The sequence below is a fragment of the Vitis riparia genome, chromosome 12 (genome assembly GCF_004353265.1).
Source record: "Vitis riparia cultivar Riparia Gloire de Montpellier isolate 1030 chromosome 12, EGFV_Vit.rip_1.0, whole genome shotgun sequence".
In the NCBI taxonomy this organism is placed as follows: Eukaryota; Viridiplantae; Streptophyta; class Magnoliopsida; order Vitales; family Vitaceae; genus Vitis; species Vitis riparia.
This window is the reverse complement of record NC_048442.1, coordinates 19,855,322-19,874,807: the sequence shown is the minus strand read 5'-3', so window position 1 is coordinate 19,874,807 and position 19,486 is coordinate 19,855,322. Positions and strand designations below refer to the sequence as shown.

The window sequence follows — 19,486 nt, the reverse complement described above, 5'->3', positions numbered from 1 at the left end:
AAGATTCACAAAAATTAACAAGAATTAAACCATTTTAGGAAACGGAAACAAAAGAAGTATTGCAAGTAACAGACATACCTTGTATATGTATAGTAGTTTGATAAGAATGGAAAGAGAATGAATTGTGAGTATATAAACAACACAAGTTATTTCAAGTGAAAGATGATGGAGATGGAGATAGTGTTTGTATAGAGACCATGAAAAGATGGCCACTGTCAAAAAACAATGGATCTTTCAGTGGGGTTGATTAGGGTTTAGGTTGCTCACAGGAAGAATAAGACATCCAAGTCATAACTACTGCCACCGGATTGGGCTTTAATATCACATAATCTAGTCTACTATGGAAACACTATTATAATCTTACGTGATGTGCCTTCCACGCGCCTCTCGGACTCGTGGAGGTTTCTGATTGGTCGGTGTACATCACGCGCTTCACGGGATGTGGGTTAGGGTTTTCCATGTTTGTTTAGTTAGTGTCAGTGCATACGTGGCAAGCCACCACCATTGGCTACGAAGCCATGAGCATGATCCAATTGGGTTTGTGCTGTTTTTGATTTTAGTGGATCATGCTTGAAACGTAATGGGACCCACTTGCAGGACCTGCCACGTGGCGAGATGGAAAAATTGAACCCCCTTTTCCCCATTATTTCCTAAGTTATTTTTTGGCATTATCTATTTCCAAATAATTCTTAATCATGAAAATATAGATATAAAATAAAAACAAGGCTACAGTGTAATTTTACTATGCGTTTCTACCATTTCTAATATTTGTAAAATAAAAAAATTTATTATTAAAAAGAGAAAAACTATTTTCTAAAATTACTATCGGTATTCTAAATTTTGATATATTATAAATTAAATATATGAGTAGATATAATTATTTTTATTTTTAAATCCAATATATGTGGGTGCTCAAAAGGAATTTGAAAATCTATCAAATACTTTTCTTTTTATTTTTGCATGGAGGATAGATTTTATGGATTCTTTACTTTAAAAATATAAGAGGAGGGGGAGAAAATCATATTTGAATTAATTTCTATAGGAAAATTCAGAAATTAAAAAAAAAAAAAAAAGATAATATCCATAATGCCACAACCCTTAAGGATCCATTATTTAGGTACAATTTGGATATACTTTTTATTTTTATTTTTAAAAATAAAAAATAAGAAATTTATATAAAATTTATTAATATTTTAGTTAACTTTCAGAAATTAAATCACAATTTTAATATTTAGAAGCTTTCCAAAATAAACTTTAACTTTCTAGTATATCTTTTATATTCGGTTTGTAACTTCAAGTAGTATTCTTAATCTATTAAAATTTCGAAACTTGAGTAAACTGGTGAGACTTTGTAAAAATATGAGCAATTTAATCATTTAATTGTACTCTTCCCCATGGCAGGCTCTTTAATAAAATGATATTTTATATCGGCATGATTATTTGGATAAAGAAAAATTGGACTTTTTGATAATGTAATAATCAATGATATCTATTTCATATCATAAATGTGTTGTTGTTTTTTATAACCTTTAATTGTCCATCTAACTTTGTATCTTTCTACTACTCTTTTTTATATTCTTCTCTATCTTGTTTATCACATATTATTTGTTTTTCTTATTGTTTTTATTTCCTCATCCATGACATTTTTCAATTGTTTTAATCATTTGTTCATAACTTAAAAATAGAGAGAAAAGAATAAGAAAATGAAAACAAAACATATAAAATACAACGATTTATGTGGTTCGGCCTCAAACTTATATCTACAAGTGACAAAGAATAATAATAGGGAGAAAATAACAAGAGAACGAAAAAAAATATGCAAAAACACAATAATTTACATGGTTCGATCTCAAACTTATGTCTACATGTGAAGACGAAAAATTTCTACTAGTATGCCCAAAAAGATATTTTTTATTTTTTATTTGTCGAAATCTCTTCCTATATTTTTTTCTAATTACTAAGGAAGATTTTATATAGGAAACTAAGTGTATAATTATCAAAAATGTCTTTTATTAAAAAAAGATCTCATAATATGATATTTTCTTTATAATAATAGGAAACTCACTTACAATAATATTTTCTATTAGAAAGCTATAATAACTTTCCAATTGAATCAAAAATAGATTCTAAGACACTTTCCAATGCTATTGATTCACAATTTATAAAAAGATGTTAACAATTTACAAAAAGATAAAAAAAAAGTTAAATCGCTTTTTATTTTCTATTACCTCATAATTAGCTTGTAAATTCCTAAAATGGTATATCTTTTCGTTTGAATTTTCTAATGCAGTTGTTAGAACTTCATGAGTTGATAGAAGTGATGATAAAGGTGCATTAATAGTAATATCTTGTAAGGTTTCTCTTATTCATTCTTCTTTTTCACAAAAAGGAGTATCATAGTTGCTATTTTGAACACCTTAATCTTCTCCTTCGTTAAACTTGATATCTCTACTAACAACGATGTTTCCATTATTTGAATTGTATAGTTTGTAGCCTTTGCAACTTGAGTCATAACGAGTGAAAATATATTTTGCCTTCTACTCATCTAACTTTGATTGCTTTTGATCTAGCATACAATGTATGCAATGCTTTCAAACACTCTCAAATATGAAATATTTGGAACTATCCCATAAGATAATTAATGGTTATAAAATCAATATATTTTTTTATTCTTCTTTTTAATCTCTCTTCATGGACTTGCAACTATCCCATAAATTAATTAATGATTATAAAATCTAAATCTTTAGATTCTTCAATGCCCATAACAGTATAATTAAACTTCAAATCTAACATTTAAAGCATTTGTTCAATCACACAAGTGTCATTCAAACTTTAACCATTTTTTTTAGTAATTTACAATTGTTAGTACTTTAAAAAAATAATTGGAGATTGATTTTGATATTTGTATATTCAAACTTTTATATTCTTTTCCAAGACTTTGAAGATAAACTCTACGTATTTTATCAACTATCCTTTTTCCTTTTTTTTTTTTATATATATATATTTTATTATATCTCTCATGGTTCCTTGGTGATAGTTGCATTTGAAATCTTTTGGAAAGTATCTTCAATCATTGCTTGGTAGATTATGGTAAGAGTATTTTTGTCTTTTTTCCTTATATATATTTTTTTTAATCTCTTTAACTTTGAAATAGAGTGGTTTCATCTCATGACTCTTTGTAGCCTTCTCTACAAGCTTTCATGCATCTTGTGAACTAAGCAAAGTATTCATTTTGATACTCCAATTATCATAATTGTCTTTATTGAGATGGGGGACTTGCAATGAATATATCATACTCATCATATTTTTGGTATGCTTTTTATACCAATCTGTTGGAGTAATAAGGTTGAAAACACACACAAACAATTACACAAAAGAAGATAAATAATTAACAAGAATTAAAAAAAAAAAAAACTTGTAGAAGCTAAATCAATCATTCAAAACAAAATATTCCAATCAATTTTAAGAAACTAAATTAGATTCTAACATTGTGGAACTTCCTAAGACCAAGTTTAACCTTCCAACAATGAACTCATGAAAGTAGCAATATAAACATCACACGATAAATAAGGCAAATGAAATGTGTTCCTTAGTGATTTTTATGGAGGGGGTGCAAACTAAGAAATTGTCAATCCCGCAAAGTAAGAAGCAAATGAAGTGTGTTCATGATTTGTTACTTGGGCAAGGAAGAAATTCTTTGGATGAAGTTGGAGCATGAGAGGTTCAATCTCAACAGGCTCATATGGTTATATTTTGTTGTGTATGACAAAGGAAAATGTCTGACTTCAAAGCCATTGCCTTGAAGACTGGCGATAGCACAAATGTCCAAAATGGAAGGGGACCATGTTGTCGAAACAAAAGGAGTAGGTAGAACAATTCTAGAAGTAGAGGGCGACGAGTATAACAACTGGGGTTTTAGGGCATGTTGAAGCAAGAAAGTTGGAGAGTGTGATATATATTGATATTAATGTTGATAAAAGATTCTATTTTATTGGTTAATTGCAATTTTAGATTGAATCAAATAAGATGTACAATGTGTCATCCTATGTTTTAGAAAGAGTTCTCTCTACATGTTTGTGTTAGTGGGTTAGTGGTTAATTTATTTAGGAGTTTGATTTTCTATTTGGGCTAGTGTGTTAATGGGCATTATTTATTTATTTTTTTTAAATATTTCTCTCTTTCTTACATTTGTAAAGAAATCTTCTTTGTGAATTATCATTTGGTATCAAAGCCAAATTGATAAGATGACAAATAACATTGGTCTTACCCTAACCCAACCTACCATCCCACTTTTTCAAAGAAGCAACCATGATGTCTAGAGTACGAACATGAGGACTCTTTTTATCCCCTAAGATTTGTGGATGCTTGTGGATAAGGGTTATGCTGATAAGGAGATTCCTTCAAAGATATTGGAGAAATATGAAAGAAAGAAGCTAAGATGTTTTTTTTTATTTTTTATTAGCAATTTCAAAAACTATCTTTCCTCAAATTTCTACAGCAACAAAGTCCAAAAGTCACTCATGAAAAATGGTGATTGTTTACATGATTTTTTTTTTTAATATGTTGGAAATTATGAACCAAATTTAGAAATATGGCAAACAATTATTTGATCAAAAATTTAGTCGAAATTTTTTTAAAAAGCTTAGTTAAGAATTATGATAATGTGGTTGCAACAATAGAATAGTCCAAAGATTTAAATATACTAACCATTGATGAGTTACATAGTTCCCTTCAATCTCATGAAGATAGGTTGAAATTAAAGATATGAAGAAACATCTGTTGAAAATATTCTTGTTGTGGTAGAATAGGTGGAAAAAGTGGTGGATTTTCCGGTAACCACGACTACTACTTAATCCAATTTAGTGAAAAAGATGAAAGTTACAATTGTAAGTCTAACTCAATGTTATTATTGTAGACGGAAATAAAAACATGTCAAATTTGTTGAGGAGAAGGAGAACGACAATGAAGAATTTAAAACTTTATTTCTTATTTGTTATTTTACTAACGAGTGTGTTCCAAATGTTTGACACAAGAATAGTGGTTGTAGTAATCACATAACAGCAAACTTGGAGCTTTTACACATTTGGATAAATCAATGACCATTAAGGTGAAGATGAGTGATGCAACAATTATAAGGTACAAGGTAGAGGCATTGTAAAGATAAAATAAGGTGAAATAAGTGGTATGAAAAAGGTTTTAAATGTTTCTAATTTAGATACAAGTTTGCTAACTGTGGGTAGGAATGGCAACGGAATGGGTTCGGAACGGGTCGCCCTCATCCCAACCCTGCCCCGTTTATTCAAAACAATTCTCATTCCCGTCTCATTTAAAAAATTAAATGGGCGGGGTAGGTATGATAAATTTTCATACATGCCCCGCCCCGTTTAACTCTTTTTTTAATTTTAATTTTTTTAAAATCATTTTTAAAATTTTGAATTACATTAAAATAAATATATTTTATAAATAATTAAATTATTCTAACTTTTATAACTTATTTTATTAAAAATATTTTATTATTATCTATATATTAAAAATAGCATAATAAAATTTAAATTAAATTTATTTTAAAATTTAAATTAAATTTATTTTAAAATTTAAATTAAATTTAATTTTATATATAATTGGGGCGGGACGGGTCAATACCCGAACCCACCCTGAATTTTTTTTAAAAAATCCCAAACCTGTTTATTAAAATTGAATCGCGTCCCTTTAGGGGTGGAGCGGGTACCCGAAAAAATCCGCCCTATTATCATCCCTAAGTGTGGGGCAAATTTTATGAAAATACTATATATTCATTTGTTTTTAGATCTGAAACCTCATAAAAAAGAGTCACAATTATCCATTATGATAATCAATCCAGGAGAACTCGATATTTCATGGGCACATACGGCACAAAGAGATATGTCCTCATCTTGTCATAGAGTTGGTAGACAAAGGAACCACTAAAATGTCATATTGTAGCACCAATGAGCAACTTACAGATATATTTATGAGATCTTTATCTTTAGAGTTGTTGAAATTTCATTGTCTATTTAAAGACATATTTGACGAACACTTCACTCTAATTAGACTTGCAGTAAAATTAGTAGCTCTAACTGTTTTCACTTCAAAATAAATCCATTTAGGCGAAGCTAAACGCATGTGGCTCAAGCCAAACTAGAAAATAAATTGTCCAAACGTATGATCATAAGAATGGGAGAAGCAACAAAAAGGATCTAGACAGAAAATATGATCAATCTCTTACAAAGACATAAGAGGAACTACGGGAAGTCCTCCTCCATACCTTATAGGCCTTATCAGTGCCCGATACAAATCCAGAACGCAGAGCACGAACTATGGTCATCTCCTTCAATGCTGTTGCACGAATTTGTACGTCATTGATGATTTTGAAATCATGCATAGCATGCTCCCTGCCAATCTCAATCTCAATCTCCTTCAATTCACTAAAAAACTTCAAATTTGGAGGTCTCCAAGGTTTTGTCTTAAGGCTAGTTTCTTCAAATTCATCCCATTTTCCTATAACCATCTCGCAGCATATCTCCAATACTTCTAAAACAAACTCCTTCCCTACTTCGTCCCCTTCACCACACAATTCCCTCCAGATATCTAAGCATCTTCCTTTCCAACCTTCCAAAAATCTTTCATAAGATCTTTCATCCTCAAACTTACTGGTCATAGGTTTTCCTGACTGAGAAAACAAGAGATGTTAATTAGTAAGCTTAAAAATTTGGAGTAACAAAACAAATATTGTATTTATTACATTATTTCCTGTCGAATCGCTGTGATATAATCGTAAGTACTGCACTGGATATTGCAAATTTAGTTCCTGCAATTACATGAAAAGAAATATTTTAATATGCCCATAAAGAATTTAAATTCAAAGTCGTGTTTATTTGTTTTTTTATTTTGTTTAATTCTAAATATAATTTAAATTTATATAGTGTTTAATAGTGTTAAATATTAAGTTATTTGTTTCTATAATATTTTATTTTAAGTATTCATTTCAATGAAAAATACGAGCAATTTATATATCTGCACAAAAAGTTTGATTTGGAAATTCAACTTCTACGGTAAGTTAATATTAATTTTTATTTTTAAAATAAAAAACAAAAAAATGTATCATCTAGAATTTTAAAAAATAAAAAATCTAACTCCATGGAAATCATGTTTATCTTAAAATTTCAATAATATATTTGAAAAAATTATAAAATTATAATTACAAAAACCTTAAATTCTTATAGAAATTTATAAAATGAAATAAATAATTGGTATAATAATTTTTTTTTTGTCACAACATGAAGCAAAATAGTAAAAGAAGTAAAAGAAGATTAAAAATATGAAAAATTATAAAATTTGTACCAAACAAGGGAGACAAAAAATGAAACAATTTAAATAAATTGATTAACCAACTATTTTCCATAATTGTTTGCTTTTAAACCTTAAAAAAAAAAAAAAAAACAAAAATTGAGAATCCTTTATCCATGATGCTCCAAGTATTTTTAATGAAAGTATTACATTTGAAAGTGTTTTTAGTGATTTTTAAAAGTATTTCCTAAATTTTATAGAATACCTAAATTTTTTTCAAAAACAGTTTTTAAACTAAAATCATTTTCTAAAATTATTTTAGTAAGCTAAAAAATTGCTTCTTTACAAAAAATAAAAAATAAAAAGGTTGGATAGATGAACAACCCTTTGGTGAAGATCACATATAGGGTTTTATGGGCGTTATTACAAAGCTTAAGGCGAAAAGAAAATGGAGAGATAAGTACCCGCAATTTAGAGGAGGCGCCATAGATGTCGAAAGCCTGAAGGTCTAGGTTTAAGAATGGCAAGGATAAGCATACTTGTCTCCATCTTCTGGAGAGGGTGCTAACCCTAGCTATACCTCTCAAACCCAGCTTTGAGAGTATATGCCGAATCATGTCATCTGGAAGGCAATTCACCGGATCCTGATTCTTCGATCGATGTCGCTTTCGCTCTCTCCTGACCATCGCTGGAGCTTTCCCTTTCCCCAGAAAACAACAAGGAAAGAGACTTGAATTTAATGTTTGTGACTGGTTGTTGAAATCTATATACAACTTTTCTTTCTTTCTTTGCTTCCACAGTCGTGTCCTAGAATTCTAAGCTTGTTTTCGTAATACACAGAGCACTGGCGTATTCAATTCTAAACTCTTGTCACAGTAGGAACGATGGAGTTGAGTTTTTAGATGGTGGGTTTAGAGTTTAAGGTGGAGACGTGGAGAAAGATGGTAAGGTTTATTATGGCTTTGTAGGTCTACAGTCTCTCCGACAAACCAGCTGGAACTGTTTAAATTTAAATATCAAAAAGTTGTTAAAATTGATTTAATATTTGAAACTAATCCGATAAATTTTAGAAAACGTTTTTAATCTTTTCAAGACTTGAAAATAATTTTTAATAAAAAATTGAAAATATTTTTTTAAATAATTTTTTTTAAGTATTAAAAAGATTAGAAAGTTTGCTAAATTAATTGGTTGTATGTATAGTTTTACCTTATTAAATGCATTACTCCCTAGGCGTTACACAGTCGATACCTGCACTCTTTTTTACATCTACAGTGCAATACTCCCTTATGCTTCTAAGTGAGTTCCTAGAAGCCTTTATTGAAGTTTCCCAGATAAATATATAATTTTATTGTAACAAAAATTACTCTTAAAATTTTTTTTGAAAGTTTGAGAGTTAGAGAATCAAGGTTTTATGAATAACTATATTCTCCACGAGTTCATGAAAATCCACCACTCCTTTTAAATAAAATATCTCAATTTATATTTATAAAAGGGAAAAGTGGATTTTAACTCAATACTATGAAAATATATAGAAAAAAAATCCCAAAAATTTTAAATTAATATTATCTTTATTAACTTAAAAACCATTTGGAATATATGCATTTTTTCACGAGTCATATAATTATTTCCTAAAATGTTTTTCCTTTCTTCTAGATATTATTATTATTATTATTATTATTATTATTATTATTATTATTATTTCTCCAAAAACAAACACTTTTTTTTTCTCCCTATCAACAAACATTTCATAAGTCACTCAAACTCATCTACCTTTTATAAACAACAAAATATATATATATATTATTGGTATCTCTATCTCTTGAATTGAAAATGAAGGTAAAAACAAGGAAAATGTTTCAAACAACCAGAATCATTGAAATTAACCTCAACTTGCCCTCATTTTAGGACTAAGAAAAACCATAAATCTTATTTCTAACAAAACTCAAACTCATATGTAGTCCACCAAAGTTTCACTGCTTCTAATATCACACTCTTCAAACTATCTCACATTTATTATGGGATGCTTGTTTATGAAAAAAAAAATCTCAAACCTTTTTTGCGATGTGTTTGTTTTTGGAGAAAAAAAATCTCAAATAATAATAATAATAATAAAGAACATATCTAAAAGGAAGATAAACATTTACATGTTGTTGATAACATAACTAATAAAATAAGCATTTTAGGGAATAATTATAGGACTTATTAAAATATGCATATATTTCAAATTATTTATAAATAGATGAAGATAATACTAATTTAAAAAAAAAAATGAGTTCTTTTCCATATATTTTCATATTAGTGAGTCAAAATTCATTTTTCCCTTTGTAGAATCCTTTTTAGAATTGTCTACAATCCTTTTTAGAATTGTGGAGAATTTCCTAATTTTAAAATATTCTAAAGATCCTTTTTAAAATCAAATACCAATTTTGAGATAATCACAATTTTAAAACTTAATAAAAAATATCCAAAAAATTCTTTTTAGAATCAAACACAAATTTCGAGATAAACATAATTTCAAATATAGTAATCAAATTAGAAAATAGAAACTATTCTCTTTCTATATTTCCTGGATTAGTCATTTCAAAAGTTATAACAACCATAAATACATATTTCCCTTAAATTTTACAATTCCAAATAATCCCAAATAATTTCTTATCTGACATGTTTATGACCTATATTTAAAATTAAATTTTAAATGAGTTAAATATTAATTAAATAAGTTATAATTATAATGAAGTTCATCAATATGAATATTAAATAGCTCAATTCAAGTCAAATTCATGTTATACAAGTTAACCCAAAAATAACATGTTAATTAAATGATTTATGTAGATGTGCGTGATTCTCTCTTGAACCAAAATACTAAGAACAATTACATAGCACATATAGCCAAGAAAAACTAGTAAAAGAGTTATTATGGCTTTTATAGTATTCAAGTATCATTCTCGGGATTGACCTATGAGATTTGACAAAACTAGGTTCAAATGATTTGCTTTCATCTAAATTTTAAAATAAAAATATATGAATTGATTTTATGAAATGGAATTAATTAAATAAAATAATAATAACTAAGTAAATATTGATTTTTAATTCAAATGATTCAAGTTTAGGGTTCAAGAATAAAATTTGAGTGAACAAGGGTTTTTTTACTTATGGTGATCTTAAAGTTTTTAAGATCATTAGTTATTTGTTTATAAAATTGCATCTGAAACTTAATTTGTCTTTTACTTCAAGTTTTTAACTATCATTATATGAATGAAATTGATTTTAGGTCTAAGTCTTGGTTTTTCGATCCTTTCTACTCCTTGTAGTTTTGTCTTACACTAGATATCGATAGGAAAAATCAAGATAATTAGTGATTAAGAGGTGACAAAAATCAATAATATCATATAATGTACTACCATATCATCTCCTAATCCAATAAACATGAAGAGAACCAAAGATTCATGATTTATAACCTAAACCATTCATTAATCTCATTGTTATTATTTACCCACTATTTCTCTTAATTCCTAACCTAGGTTTTCACACTTCATCCCTAGGATGGTTTTTTAGCCTCTCATAGGAGTGATATTACAATCACAATTCATAATATAGCAAATAGTCACCTATTGGACTAATTAAAACAATTTATTAAGTCCAAATGAAAGGAAAATAAACCCAAGTGTTGTCTTCTTCCTCCCAAACTTCAAAACTTCTCTCTAAAATCTCTAAATACCCTAAAACTAAAAGAGTTTATATCGTAAATGCATAAACTTAACACGTGATACACTTTCATTGACCATTTATTCCAAAATTATATCATAAACAATCTTAAAACTCAAAATATTACGAATTCTAAATGATCCTTACTTATTTTGAAGTAGATGAAGGCATTTCAGAATTTGGGCAATTCAGTAGTACCATAATGCACTACATTCCAAATTAGTAAAATGACTTGTCTTTGTAGTCATTTGAATGAATTTCACGGTGGGTTTACTAGTTGTGTATAGCAATACATGGAACAAGCCTATGGAGATGCATATTCTAAACATTATCAAGTTGATCTATAATATCTCCTAACTACTATGTTACAAGTGTTCTCAACCTTGAAAAGGTATCGCACTAAGAGTGCGTTTGGCAGTGATTGTGATAAGTGTTTTTAGTATTTCTAATACTTGAAAATATTTATTTTTCAAGTATTAAAAATATTAAAAACATTTCCCATAATCATTGTCAAATACACTATAATATTTGTATTATTAATCACTTTAACCATATGAATGAGATTCTAAGATGATCGTATATCTCTATGCATTGGGTAATTAATAATTTGAGCATGTAGTGATGTGTATCTTCAATAGAGATACCATGATATCTGGTTTAAGATAGTATATCTCATTGGGTAATCCTAAGGTATAGGATCAAGTTTAATCCATAGCTATAATAATTTCAATTAATGAAATTTAATATTTTCCTAATGGATATAGAGATGTCAATTAATCATATGAAAGGTGGATTTGTAACTCAATTATTTGAGAAATAATCTAAAAGGCTGATAACTACTACCAAGAAAAGTTCAAATTGCAAAACTATACCCGTAAAAATTGTAGTTGAGGCACATTAGATCCCTGCATATATTTATAAGAAAGTTCAGATTTGCAAACTATTCTTAATGAAAGGAAAATTAAAGGGACAAAAGGAGAAACAAATGTACTACCCTTCACAACGTGTAGATAGTGAAGAATAAATTTTGAATTCTTCAAAATCAAGATTCAAAGAAGGGTGTACATTGAACGTATTCTTCTCCATCTCCTAGAGAGGGTGCTAACTCTTGCTATGTTTCTCATTCCAACCTTTGAAAGCATGCGGAGAAGGAGGTCATGTGGAAGACAATCAAAAGAATCACCATTCTCCATGATGTCTCCAAGAAAATTATGAAGAAGAGCTCTAGAAAATAGAAGAGAGGATGGTTATTGAGTCTTTACATATTTCAAATTCGAACTGGTTTTGACTGTCACCATTATCTTGAAATTCTAATTTCCTTGTTATGATAGGATAGGATTGTTCAATTCGATTCTGAAATCCCAATCACAGTAGAAAAGTGTTTGGAGTGAGCACCTAGTACTGTCTCCCTTAAACTATGCCACAATTATTATAATAATTAGTTGAATTTTTAATGGTCAAAAATAGTAAAAGATGATATTAGAAAATATTAAAATAAATATTTTGTGACTTAAATTTTTTTTAGCTACTCCTAAAATCAAGTTACATATTTTTCTTTTTTCTTATTATTTTAATCAAATTTTTCCATCAAAGATCCTTTTTCAAAAATATTTTAATTTAAAATTTTTTATATTAAATTAATTTTAATTTATTTATTAAAAATTATTGTTTTTTCCAAGAAGTAATATTTATCAAAAATATTTGTGGAGAAGTGCTAAAGTAAGTAACCCTTTGGATATATTTCTATTTTTTTGTTTTTAAAATAATTCACCTGGTTCATTTAAATTTAAATTTTATTTTCTTCAAACATCAATACAGTACAGTTTAATACACTTTAGGAAGAGTACAACAATTTGTCCATGTGATTTTCTGCCAAACTCTAATATCATGTAGGACCGACCATTAATTAGGGAATCTTCCATCATTAATTTTTCGGCTTTACATGACCACTTCAGAACTCAAGCAAACTAAAGTCATACTTTATAATTGTTTTTTAAAACCATTTCCTAACACTGAATAACACTTTTACCAACCAAAAATAAAAAATAATTTTTTGCTTTTAAAAATAGTTTTCCATTATTAGAAATAAAAAACAGTTTTTTATTCTTAAAAATAGAAAATAAAATATTTTTATTTTTATTTTCACTTTTTTAAAAAAATTTGTTTTTAAAAATTATAATACAAATATGGAGAACGATCAAAATAAGGTTTTGTTTGGCACCTTATTTATTTTTTATTTTTAAAAATAGAAAATAATTTTCTATTATTAAAAATAAAAACAATTTTATATTCTTAATAATAGAGAATAGAGTGTTTTTATTTTTATTTTCACTTATTTTTTTAAGTATTGTTTTAAAAAATTTATTATGAGAATGATAAAAAATAAGGTTTCGTTTGAAAACCATTAAATAAGATCCTATATGGCAAGTATTTTCGATAATAATATTCCATTTTTTAAAACAAAAAAAAATAGAAAAACATATTTGATAATGAGAAAATTATTTTATATTTTCTATTTTTAAAAGTAGAAAACATAATTGTTTTTAGAAAACATAGTTGTTTTTAAAAAACATAGTTTTTTCACTTGTTTTAAAATGACCGTTTTAAAAAATAATTATATCATGGAGAAGGATTAAAAATAAAGTATTAGATATAAAATTATTTCTAAAACATATTTAAAAACATTAAAAATAGTTTCAAAACATTTCATGTTGTCAAGCAAATTTTTGTTATACAAAATATTAAATAACAATTTTCAAAAACTGTTATTGAAAACCGTTATCAAATATGATTTAAAACTTTACATAAAAAAAATATTTTTAACATATTTAAAGATATAAAAATAGATTAAAAATATTTTACGTTTTTAAATAAACTTTGTTTTACAAAATCTCAATTTTCAAAAATTGATTCAAAACTATTTTTAAAAAACACTTTTCAAACAAATTATATGACCCTAGACTTGAGACATGGGTTTGCTGTGGGGAGTTCTGAAAACGATACAAGTTGAATGTTGTTTAAAAACCAAGCGTTATAATTGCTCGATTCTTTGTGGCAACCAAATTAATACGACAAGAGTATCAAGAATTTTTCAAGAATTTTTTCATCAGACCACTTGGTTTGTGGGGCGAATATCAGTCCAAAGAAACTCCCATGGCAACCGAGAAAAGGCTTTACCACCATCAAATGGTGAAACAGAAGACAGCAGCCACAAGTGATGTTCACTCATCCAAAAGAGTGTCACATAGAGAGCTGCCATCAATGCCATGAATATTTGAACACGGCTTATCAACGGGAGGGGAACAGGGTCGTTAGGCTTTAATGATTTCTACAAACATCATTGAATGAGCTTCATATTGGAGTCTAGATGATAATATATACAGGAGAAACATGATCATCTCCATTGAATTCACTGTCACAACCCCTTTTGATGATTAGCCGTGCTCCGTTACAGTTTTCCGGGCCTACATTATGTCAAGCTTGAAATTTTAAAATTATTACACTCACTAATCCTTTCTAACATGTCAAATTATATCATCCAGCAAGAAACTTATTTGAAGGATGATATATGCATCTTCCTATATCTCTGAAGGGTTTAGGTTTTTTCCTACTGGTGCCTCAGTTCATTACATGTGGGGCCAAAAAAAAGGAGATGATTAAAGTTTGACTACTTGCATTTTCCTTTCTTCCAATTTTCCCAAGAACCAAGCAAAGGATAAGAGACTGTACAAGTTACTTCCATGGCCAAAGAGTACTACTACTGCCAGCAGTAGTGTATTCTGAAATTTCCAAACAAACCGCAATACGTTAAGTTTTCACATCACAACACTTCCAAGTCACTTGTCCTTGAAGCCAGCTCACCTTGGCTAGGCCGGCCCTTTGCAATGGCAATACCTCCAAGGTCTCAAAATGCTATTATTATATCTTGGAAGAATCTTGCTGGGGTGACCCTAGGATCTGAGCCTTACTCATACAAGCCCTTGCATTGAGGAGTATATGGTGTATAATGTTCCCCTCTACCAAGTACCAACTATAAAGTGTTATCATTTCTTTTTATACTATGTATGCAGAAGAAATAAGCTCATTATCATATGAAAAATTATCCTTCTCTTTAATTAATTAAATCAAGTATTTATATATAATGTTTTGTTATATGATTTAGTTTGAATAAGTCGTAACTCCGTGGTCGTATCTTTTGGATCATCAACCTATAATAACATGTGGTGCAAGCAACCAATAATTATAAAGTTCTTTTATCATTTCTTTGGATATTTGATGATATATTTTATGACCACCAAGTGGTTACAGTTGATTGATGATGCACAGCATAATCATATACTGTGGAGCATTAATTAATTAATCGAAGTGGGCTTTGGTAAATTGCTAGCTAGTGGCCACCCAACAAACTATCCTAGCTAGGCTAAACCAGGCCGGCCCCATGTATCATACAAAAATTCTCCCTTAATCATGGTGACACCCACAAAAATTCATCTTTAAGCAGTGATACCATGACCCACAATTGCATGCCTTTTTTCCCTGCAACCACAGTCAGGTGTCCCTCACCTTGACTGCATGGACTTGACACAGTTAAAAATGATAGTCATTGCCTATTATCTTCTACCTTGTTGCCCTAGGCACACAAACCAAGGCTAAAGTTAGCCAATTTGGTAGCACGAAACTTCCATGCCTCCAAATATCATGATATCCTTTTTTAGTTTTTATTTTTATAAATTGTCTGATACCTTTTTCCTAATTAGTCCAAAAAAACTTGGGTTAATGCGATAACAATAGTTTTCCTTTTTCACTTGTAGATATTCATCATTCAGTCTCTCCCTTGTCCAACACTTAACCAACTAACACCAACACCAAACTCTCCTCCTTTGTTGGTCTTTGGGCTTTGGCCTTCCCCTTAAAGAAACAGAAAGCCATATGAACAATCATTGTAAAGAGAAAAGAGGCATAGCTAAAGTGGGTGATGGGGTGTCCAAGTTTATTAAATGCCACCCTCCCCCTCCATTTCTTTTCAAAATTCAAACTCATCTACCCACTCCCAAATATCTCCTCCCCATCCTCCTCATTCTTCTCTATTTTATTCTAGTTTTTATAACTCAAAATGTTCTAGCTAGCCAGACAGTACTGAGAAAGAGACCTACAGAAGCCCTCCATTGGTGAAGATGGACAGGAGAGGGAAGCGTTTCTAAGTCAAGAGGGGTGTGAAGGAAGAGGAAGCCAAGTGCAAAAATGAGCACAGCAAGGTTCATCAAGTGTGTCACCGTCGGCGATGGAGCTGTCGGAAAAACTTGCATGCTCATCTCCTACACTAGCAACACCTTCCCCACTGTACATGATGAGTTTGATGTTTTCTTCTTTTTTTTTTTTTTCCCTTTCACATACATGTTTTTATGATTAAAAAGTTAATTCTTGATAATCATGATGTTTCTTCCATTTTTCTTGAACTTATTCTCTTTAATGATTTGTTAGGATTATGTGCCTACCGTGTTTGACAACTTCAGTGCTAATGTGGTGGTGGATGGAAGCACAGTTAATCTCGGATTATGGGATACTGCAGGTGAGCACTTGCTTTCATGGGGGTACTCGGTTGCTGCTAGCATTAGTGAAGTAACTGATCTGTACAAGGCATAATATGGCTAAGAATTAGACCTCAATAACCTGATTTGCAAACAGATATTGCTTTATATTTTTCCATGTGAACTTGATTAGTTTAGTTTTGTGTATTCAGGGCAGGAGGATTATAACAGGCTGAGGCCTCTCAGTTATAGAGGTGCAGATGTGTTCCTCTTGGCCTTTTCGCTTATCAGCAAAGCTAGCTATGAAAACATCTCCAAGAAGGTTAATTAATCATCAAAACCCAATAACATAAATCATTTTTCTTAATTTTTGTTTGCATTTGTAATTAATATGTTCTGGAGATGACTTGATTTTTTTGGCCCGTAGTGGATCCCTGAGCTGAGGCATTATGCTCCAACTGTGCCAATTGTGCTTGTGGGAACCAAACTTGGTACAATCAAGTCTCTAATGATCAATACTCAGTCTTGAGTTCTTTCTTTCCTTCTATTCCTAGCTTGATTTTAATGTGAGCTTGGCTGTGGATAATTGCAGATTTACGGGAAGATAAGCAGTTTTTGATTGATCACCCTGGCGCAACACCAATTACAACTGCTCAGGCAAGTTACTGATTAATACCCAAAAAAAAATTGGTGATTTGTAGAATGGATTGAAAAACTATTTTCATTCACTTGGATTTCATGTTTAGATTTAATATTGGGCAGGGGGAGGATTTGAAGAAGATGATCGGGGCTGCTGTTTACATAGAGTGCAGCTCCAAGACTCAGCAGGTTTGGGTTGTTTCATTATATATCATCTTTAAAACTAGATATCACTCCCTAATTTCATTTATGTTCAAAGAAGACACCCTATTCCTTCTCTTATGAGAATAAAGGCAAACTATGGGGGGAGAGTGGTTTGTACATAAGGTCCCTTACTGTTGCAGCTAGGATCCATGTGCAAATAAATACCAAAAAGAAGCACCCGGGTTCTTCTAAAAACTTTCCCAGTAATCTAGTATTCTTTAAGGAAACTCTTTTAAGAACAGAACAGCTTGAAGATATTATGATGAAGCATTGTTCTACTATTCTTGCTTGGTTGTTAAGATGGAGCCAAAGCAAAGAATTCCATTTTTCTTACTTTCCTTTTTCTTGTCAACAACCAAGCGAAATTAAACAATTAGTAAGAAGTCATTTTCAAAGTGATTGATTTGCTACACCAACTTACAATAATAACACCTTGGTGCAATCAAAGAGACATGAGAAGGATGGCATTATATATATGAAGTCTATGATATCACACAATCAATGTCAGCCATCATGCTAGGATCAATGACCTTGCATAACTCCGTGATGCCAATCTTGCCAAATCAAATTGCTAGCACCGTCTTGGATTTACAGTAATTATCAGTAGTCTAGGCTTTTATCTACACCACTACAATCATCTGAATCCTTCTCATTTCTATGATTTTGCAGAATGTGAAGGCAGTTTTTGATGCTGCAATCAAGGTTGTTTTGCAGCCCCCTAAGCCCAAGAAAAGGCGAAGAAAGTCAAGGCCATGTGTTTTTCTCTAGAGCCAATTTCCATGTTAATTTCTTCCCCATAACCAGCTGCAATCCCTCCTTCAATCTTTTATTCCTTTATACATACCAGTCTTGTGGGCTATGTTAATTTTTTTCCTTTCTTTTCCCTCTTTTCTGCGTCTTGTTTTCCTATGCTTCTGACGAACTTCTCAGGCAATGTATTGAACTCTGCAAAAGTGATATCCCCTGATTGGATTGAGGGATTGCAGCAACCTTGTAATATGGTATTTCCCTAAAGCAAAAACAGCATCATGATTGAACAGTAGAGTAAAATTGCTCTTTTTAATATGTATTATGTGCTTCTTGAAACTAACATTTCTCCCAAGCAAAGAGGAAAAAAAAGTTAGTTGAGACTGTGATACGTAATGCTTAATGGTGTACCTTATCAGATTCCACTCTTCTAATCCCAAAGAGACTTGATTAAGTAAAGGCTATGTTGAGTAGTATTCCAGCAAAGAGGACCTACAAAAAGGTTATAGAAAAGACACAATACCATGCTTGTGTTTCTGCTGTCCACTAAAATGCAAAGGAGTAGTATCCTATTTTTTGCTTTTTTAAGATGCCAGTTTTCTGAATTGAGTTGGCAATCCTTTTCTCATGGAGGTCCCATTATTAGGATGCTTAAGTGAAGTGCTGTTATGGCAATATCAAAATCATAATACACAACTCATACTTCAACATTCAGAACCCCATCTTATTGAGAATATGATCATCTTTCATTCTAATGAACAATGCCCGGCTTTTTGAAATTGTGGAAGATGTTCCTCCTCAGGGCGACTTTAATTATGAACCATTATTGTAAAACCAAGGGTTGGCTTCTCAATCATACATCTGTCAGACTAGAAACACACAGATGATAACTGCAAAAACTGTGAAAAAAATACTATACTGGAGAAAATGATCGAGGTTTGTGTGCCAATTATCATGGTTCTTCTGTTTGCAAGGACCATGAACAGCCATGGCTCTTTGTTCTAGTGAAACGATAAAAGAATCAAACAGGCATGGAAGGGATTGATAAGGTTTCAGTGATTTTGAGAATTTGGGGTTTATGGTTTTCAAACGTTAATCAAGGGTTAGGTTGGTTTGATTTCTTGGTAGGGTTAGGTTGAAATTGATTCAGGTACATTTAGATCAGAGTAATGACACGTTTTCTAGATTTATGGTGTTATTGTTGTTTTTGAATACCAAAGTTTTCCATTGTGCTTAGATCTAAAAAGCTTAGAACAGGATTTCATGTAGCCTAATGATCTAGGGTTTGAAAATGGAGCAATTCAGGATCTCTCAATAATAACATGGAAAGACCACCTATGAAGTTTATCAAATACCTT

The 19,486-nt window shown here is 30.2% G+C and overlaps 2 protein-coding genes across 2 annotated transcripts; one reads left to right on the top strand and one right to left on the bottom strand.

Annotated features, from left to right (window-relative positions):
- Nucleotides 1-6,232: 6,232 nt before the first annotated feature.
- Nucleotides 6,233-8,200, bottom strand: LOC117926078. Its single transcript, XM_034845163.1, has 3 exons — nt 7,770-8,200; nt 6,761-6,826; nt 6,233-6,688 (listed from the first exon to the last, which is right to left on the bottom strand). Exons 1-3 carry the CDS (start codon nt 7,989-7,991, stop codon nt 6,233-6,235), a joined length of 744 nt encoding a protein of 247 aa, XP_034701054.1. The 5' UTR covers nt 7,992-8,200.
- A 7,833-nt stretch (nt 8,201-16,033) lies between these two features.
- On the top strand, nt 16,034-18,446 carry LOC117926241 (rac-like GTP-binding protein RAC2). Its single transcript, XM_034845323.1, has 7 exons — nt 16,034-16,350; nt 16,492-16,579; nt 16,751-16,860; nt 16,966-17,029; nt 17,131-17,195; nt 17,301-17,366; nt 18,051-18,446. The coding sequence occupies exons 1-7, from the start codon at nt 16,252-16,254 to the stop codon at nt 18,147-18,149; spliced, it is 591 nt and encodes a 196-aa protein (XP_034701214.1). The 5' UTR covers nt 16,034-16,251; the 3' UTR covers nt 18,150-18,446.
- Nucleotides 18,447-19,486: the final 1,040 nt, after the last annotated feature.

Excerpts from the sequence above, each read along its gene's own strand:
- LOC117926078 (XM_034845163.1), bottom strand. The coding sequence starts at position 7,991 with ATGGTCAGGAGAGAGCGAAAGCGACATCGATCGAAGAATCAGGATCCG. Across the intron at positions 6,827-7,769 it reads GCGCCTCCTCTAAATTGCGG|GAACTAAATTTGCAATATCC; the intron begins GTACTTATCTCT and ends ATGTAATTGCAG. Across the intron at positions 6,689-6,760 it reads GCGATTCGACAGGAAATAAT|TCAGGAAAACCTATGACCAG; the intron begins GTAATAAATACA and ends TTGTTTTCTCAG.
- LOC117926241 (XM_034845323.1), top strand. The coding sequence starts at position 16,252 with ATGAGCACAGCAAGGTTCATCAAGTGTGTCACCGTCGGCGATGGAGCT. Across the intron at positions 16,351-16,491 it reads CTAGCAACACCTTCCCCACT|GATTATGTGCCTACCGTGTT; the intron begins GTACATGATGAG and ends ATGATTTGTTAG. Across the intron at positions 17,196-17,300 it reads CACCAATTACAACTGCTCAG|GGGGAGGATTTGAAGAAGAT; the intron begins GCAAGTTACTGA and ends AATATTGGGCAG.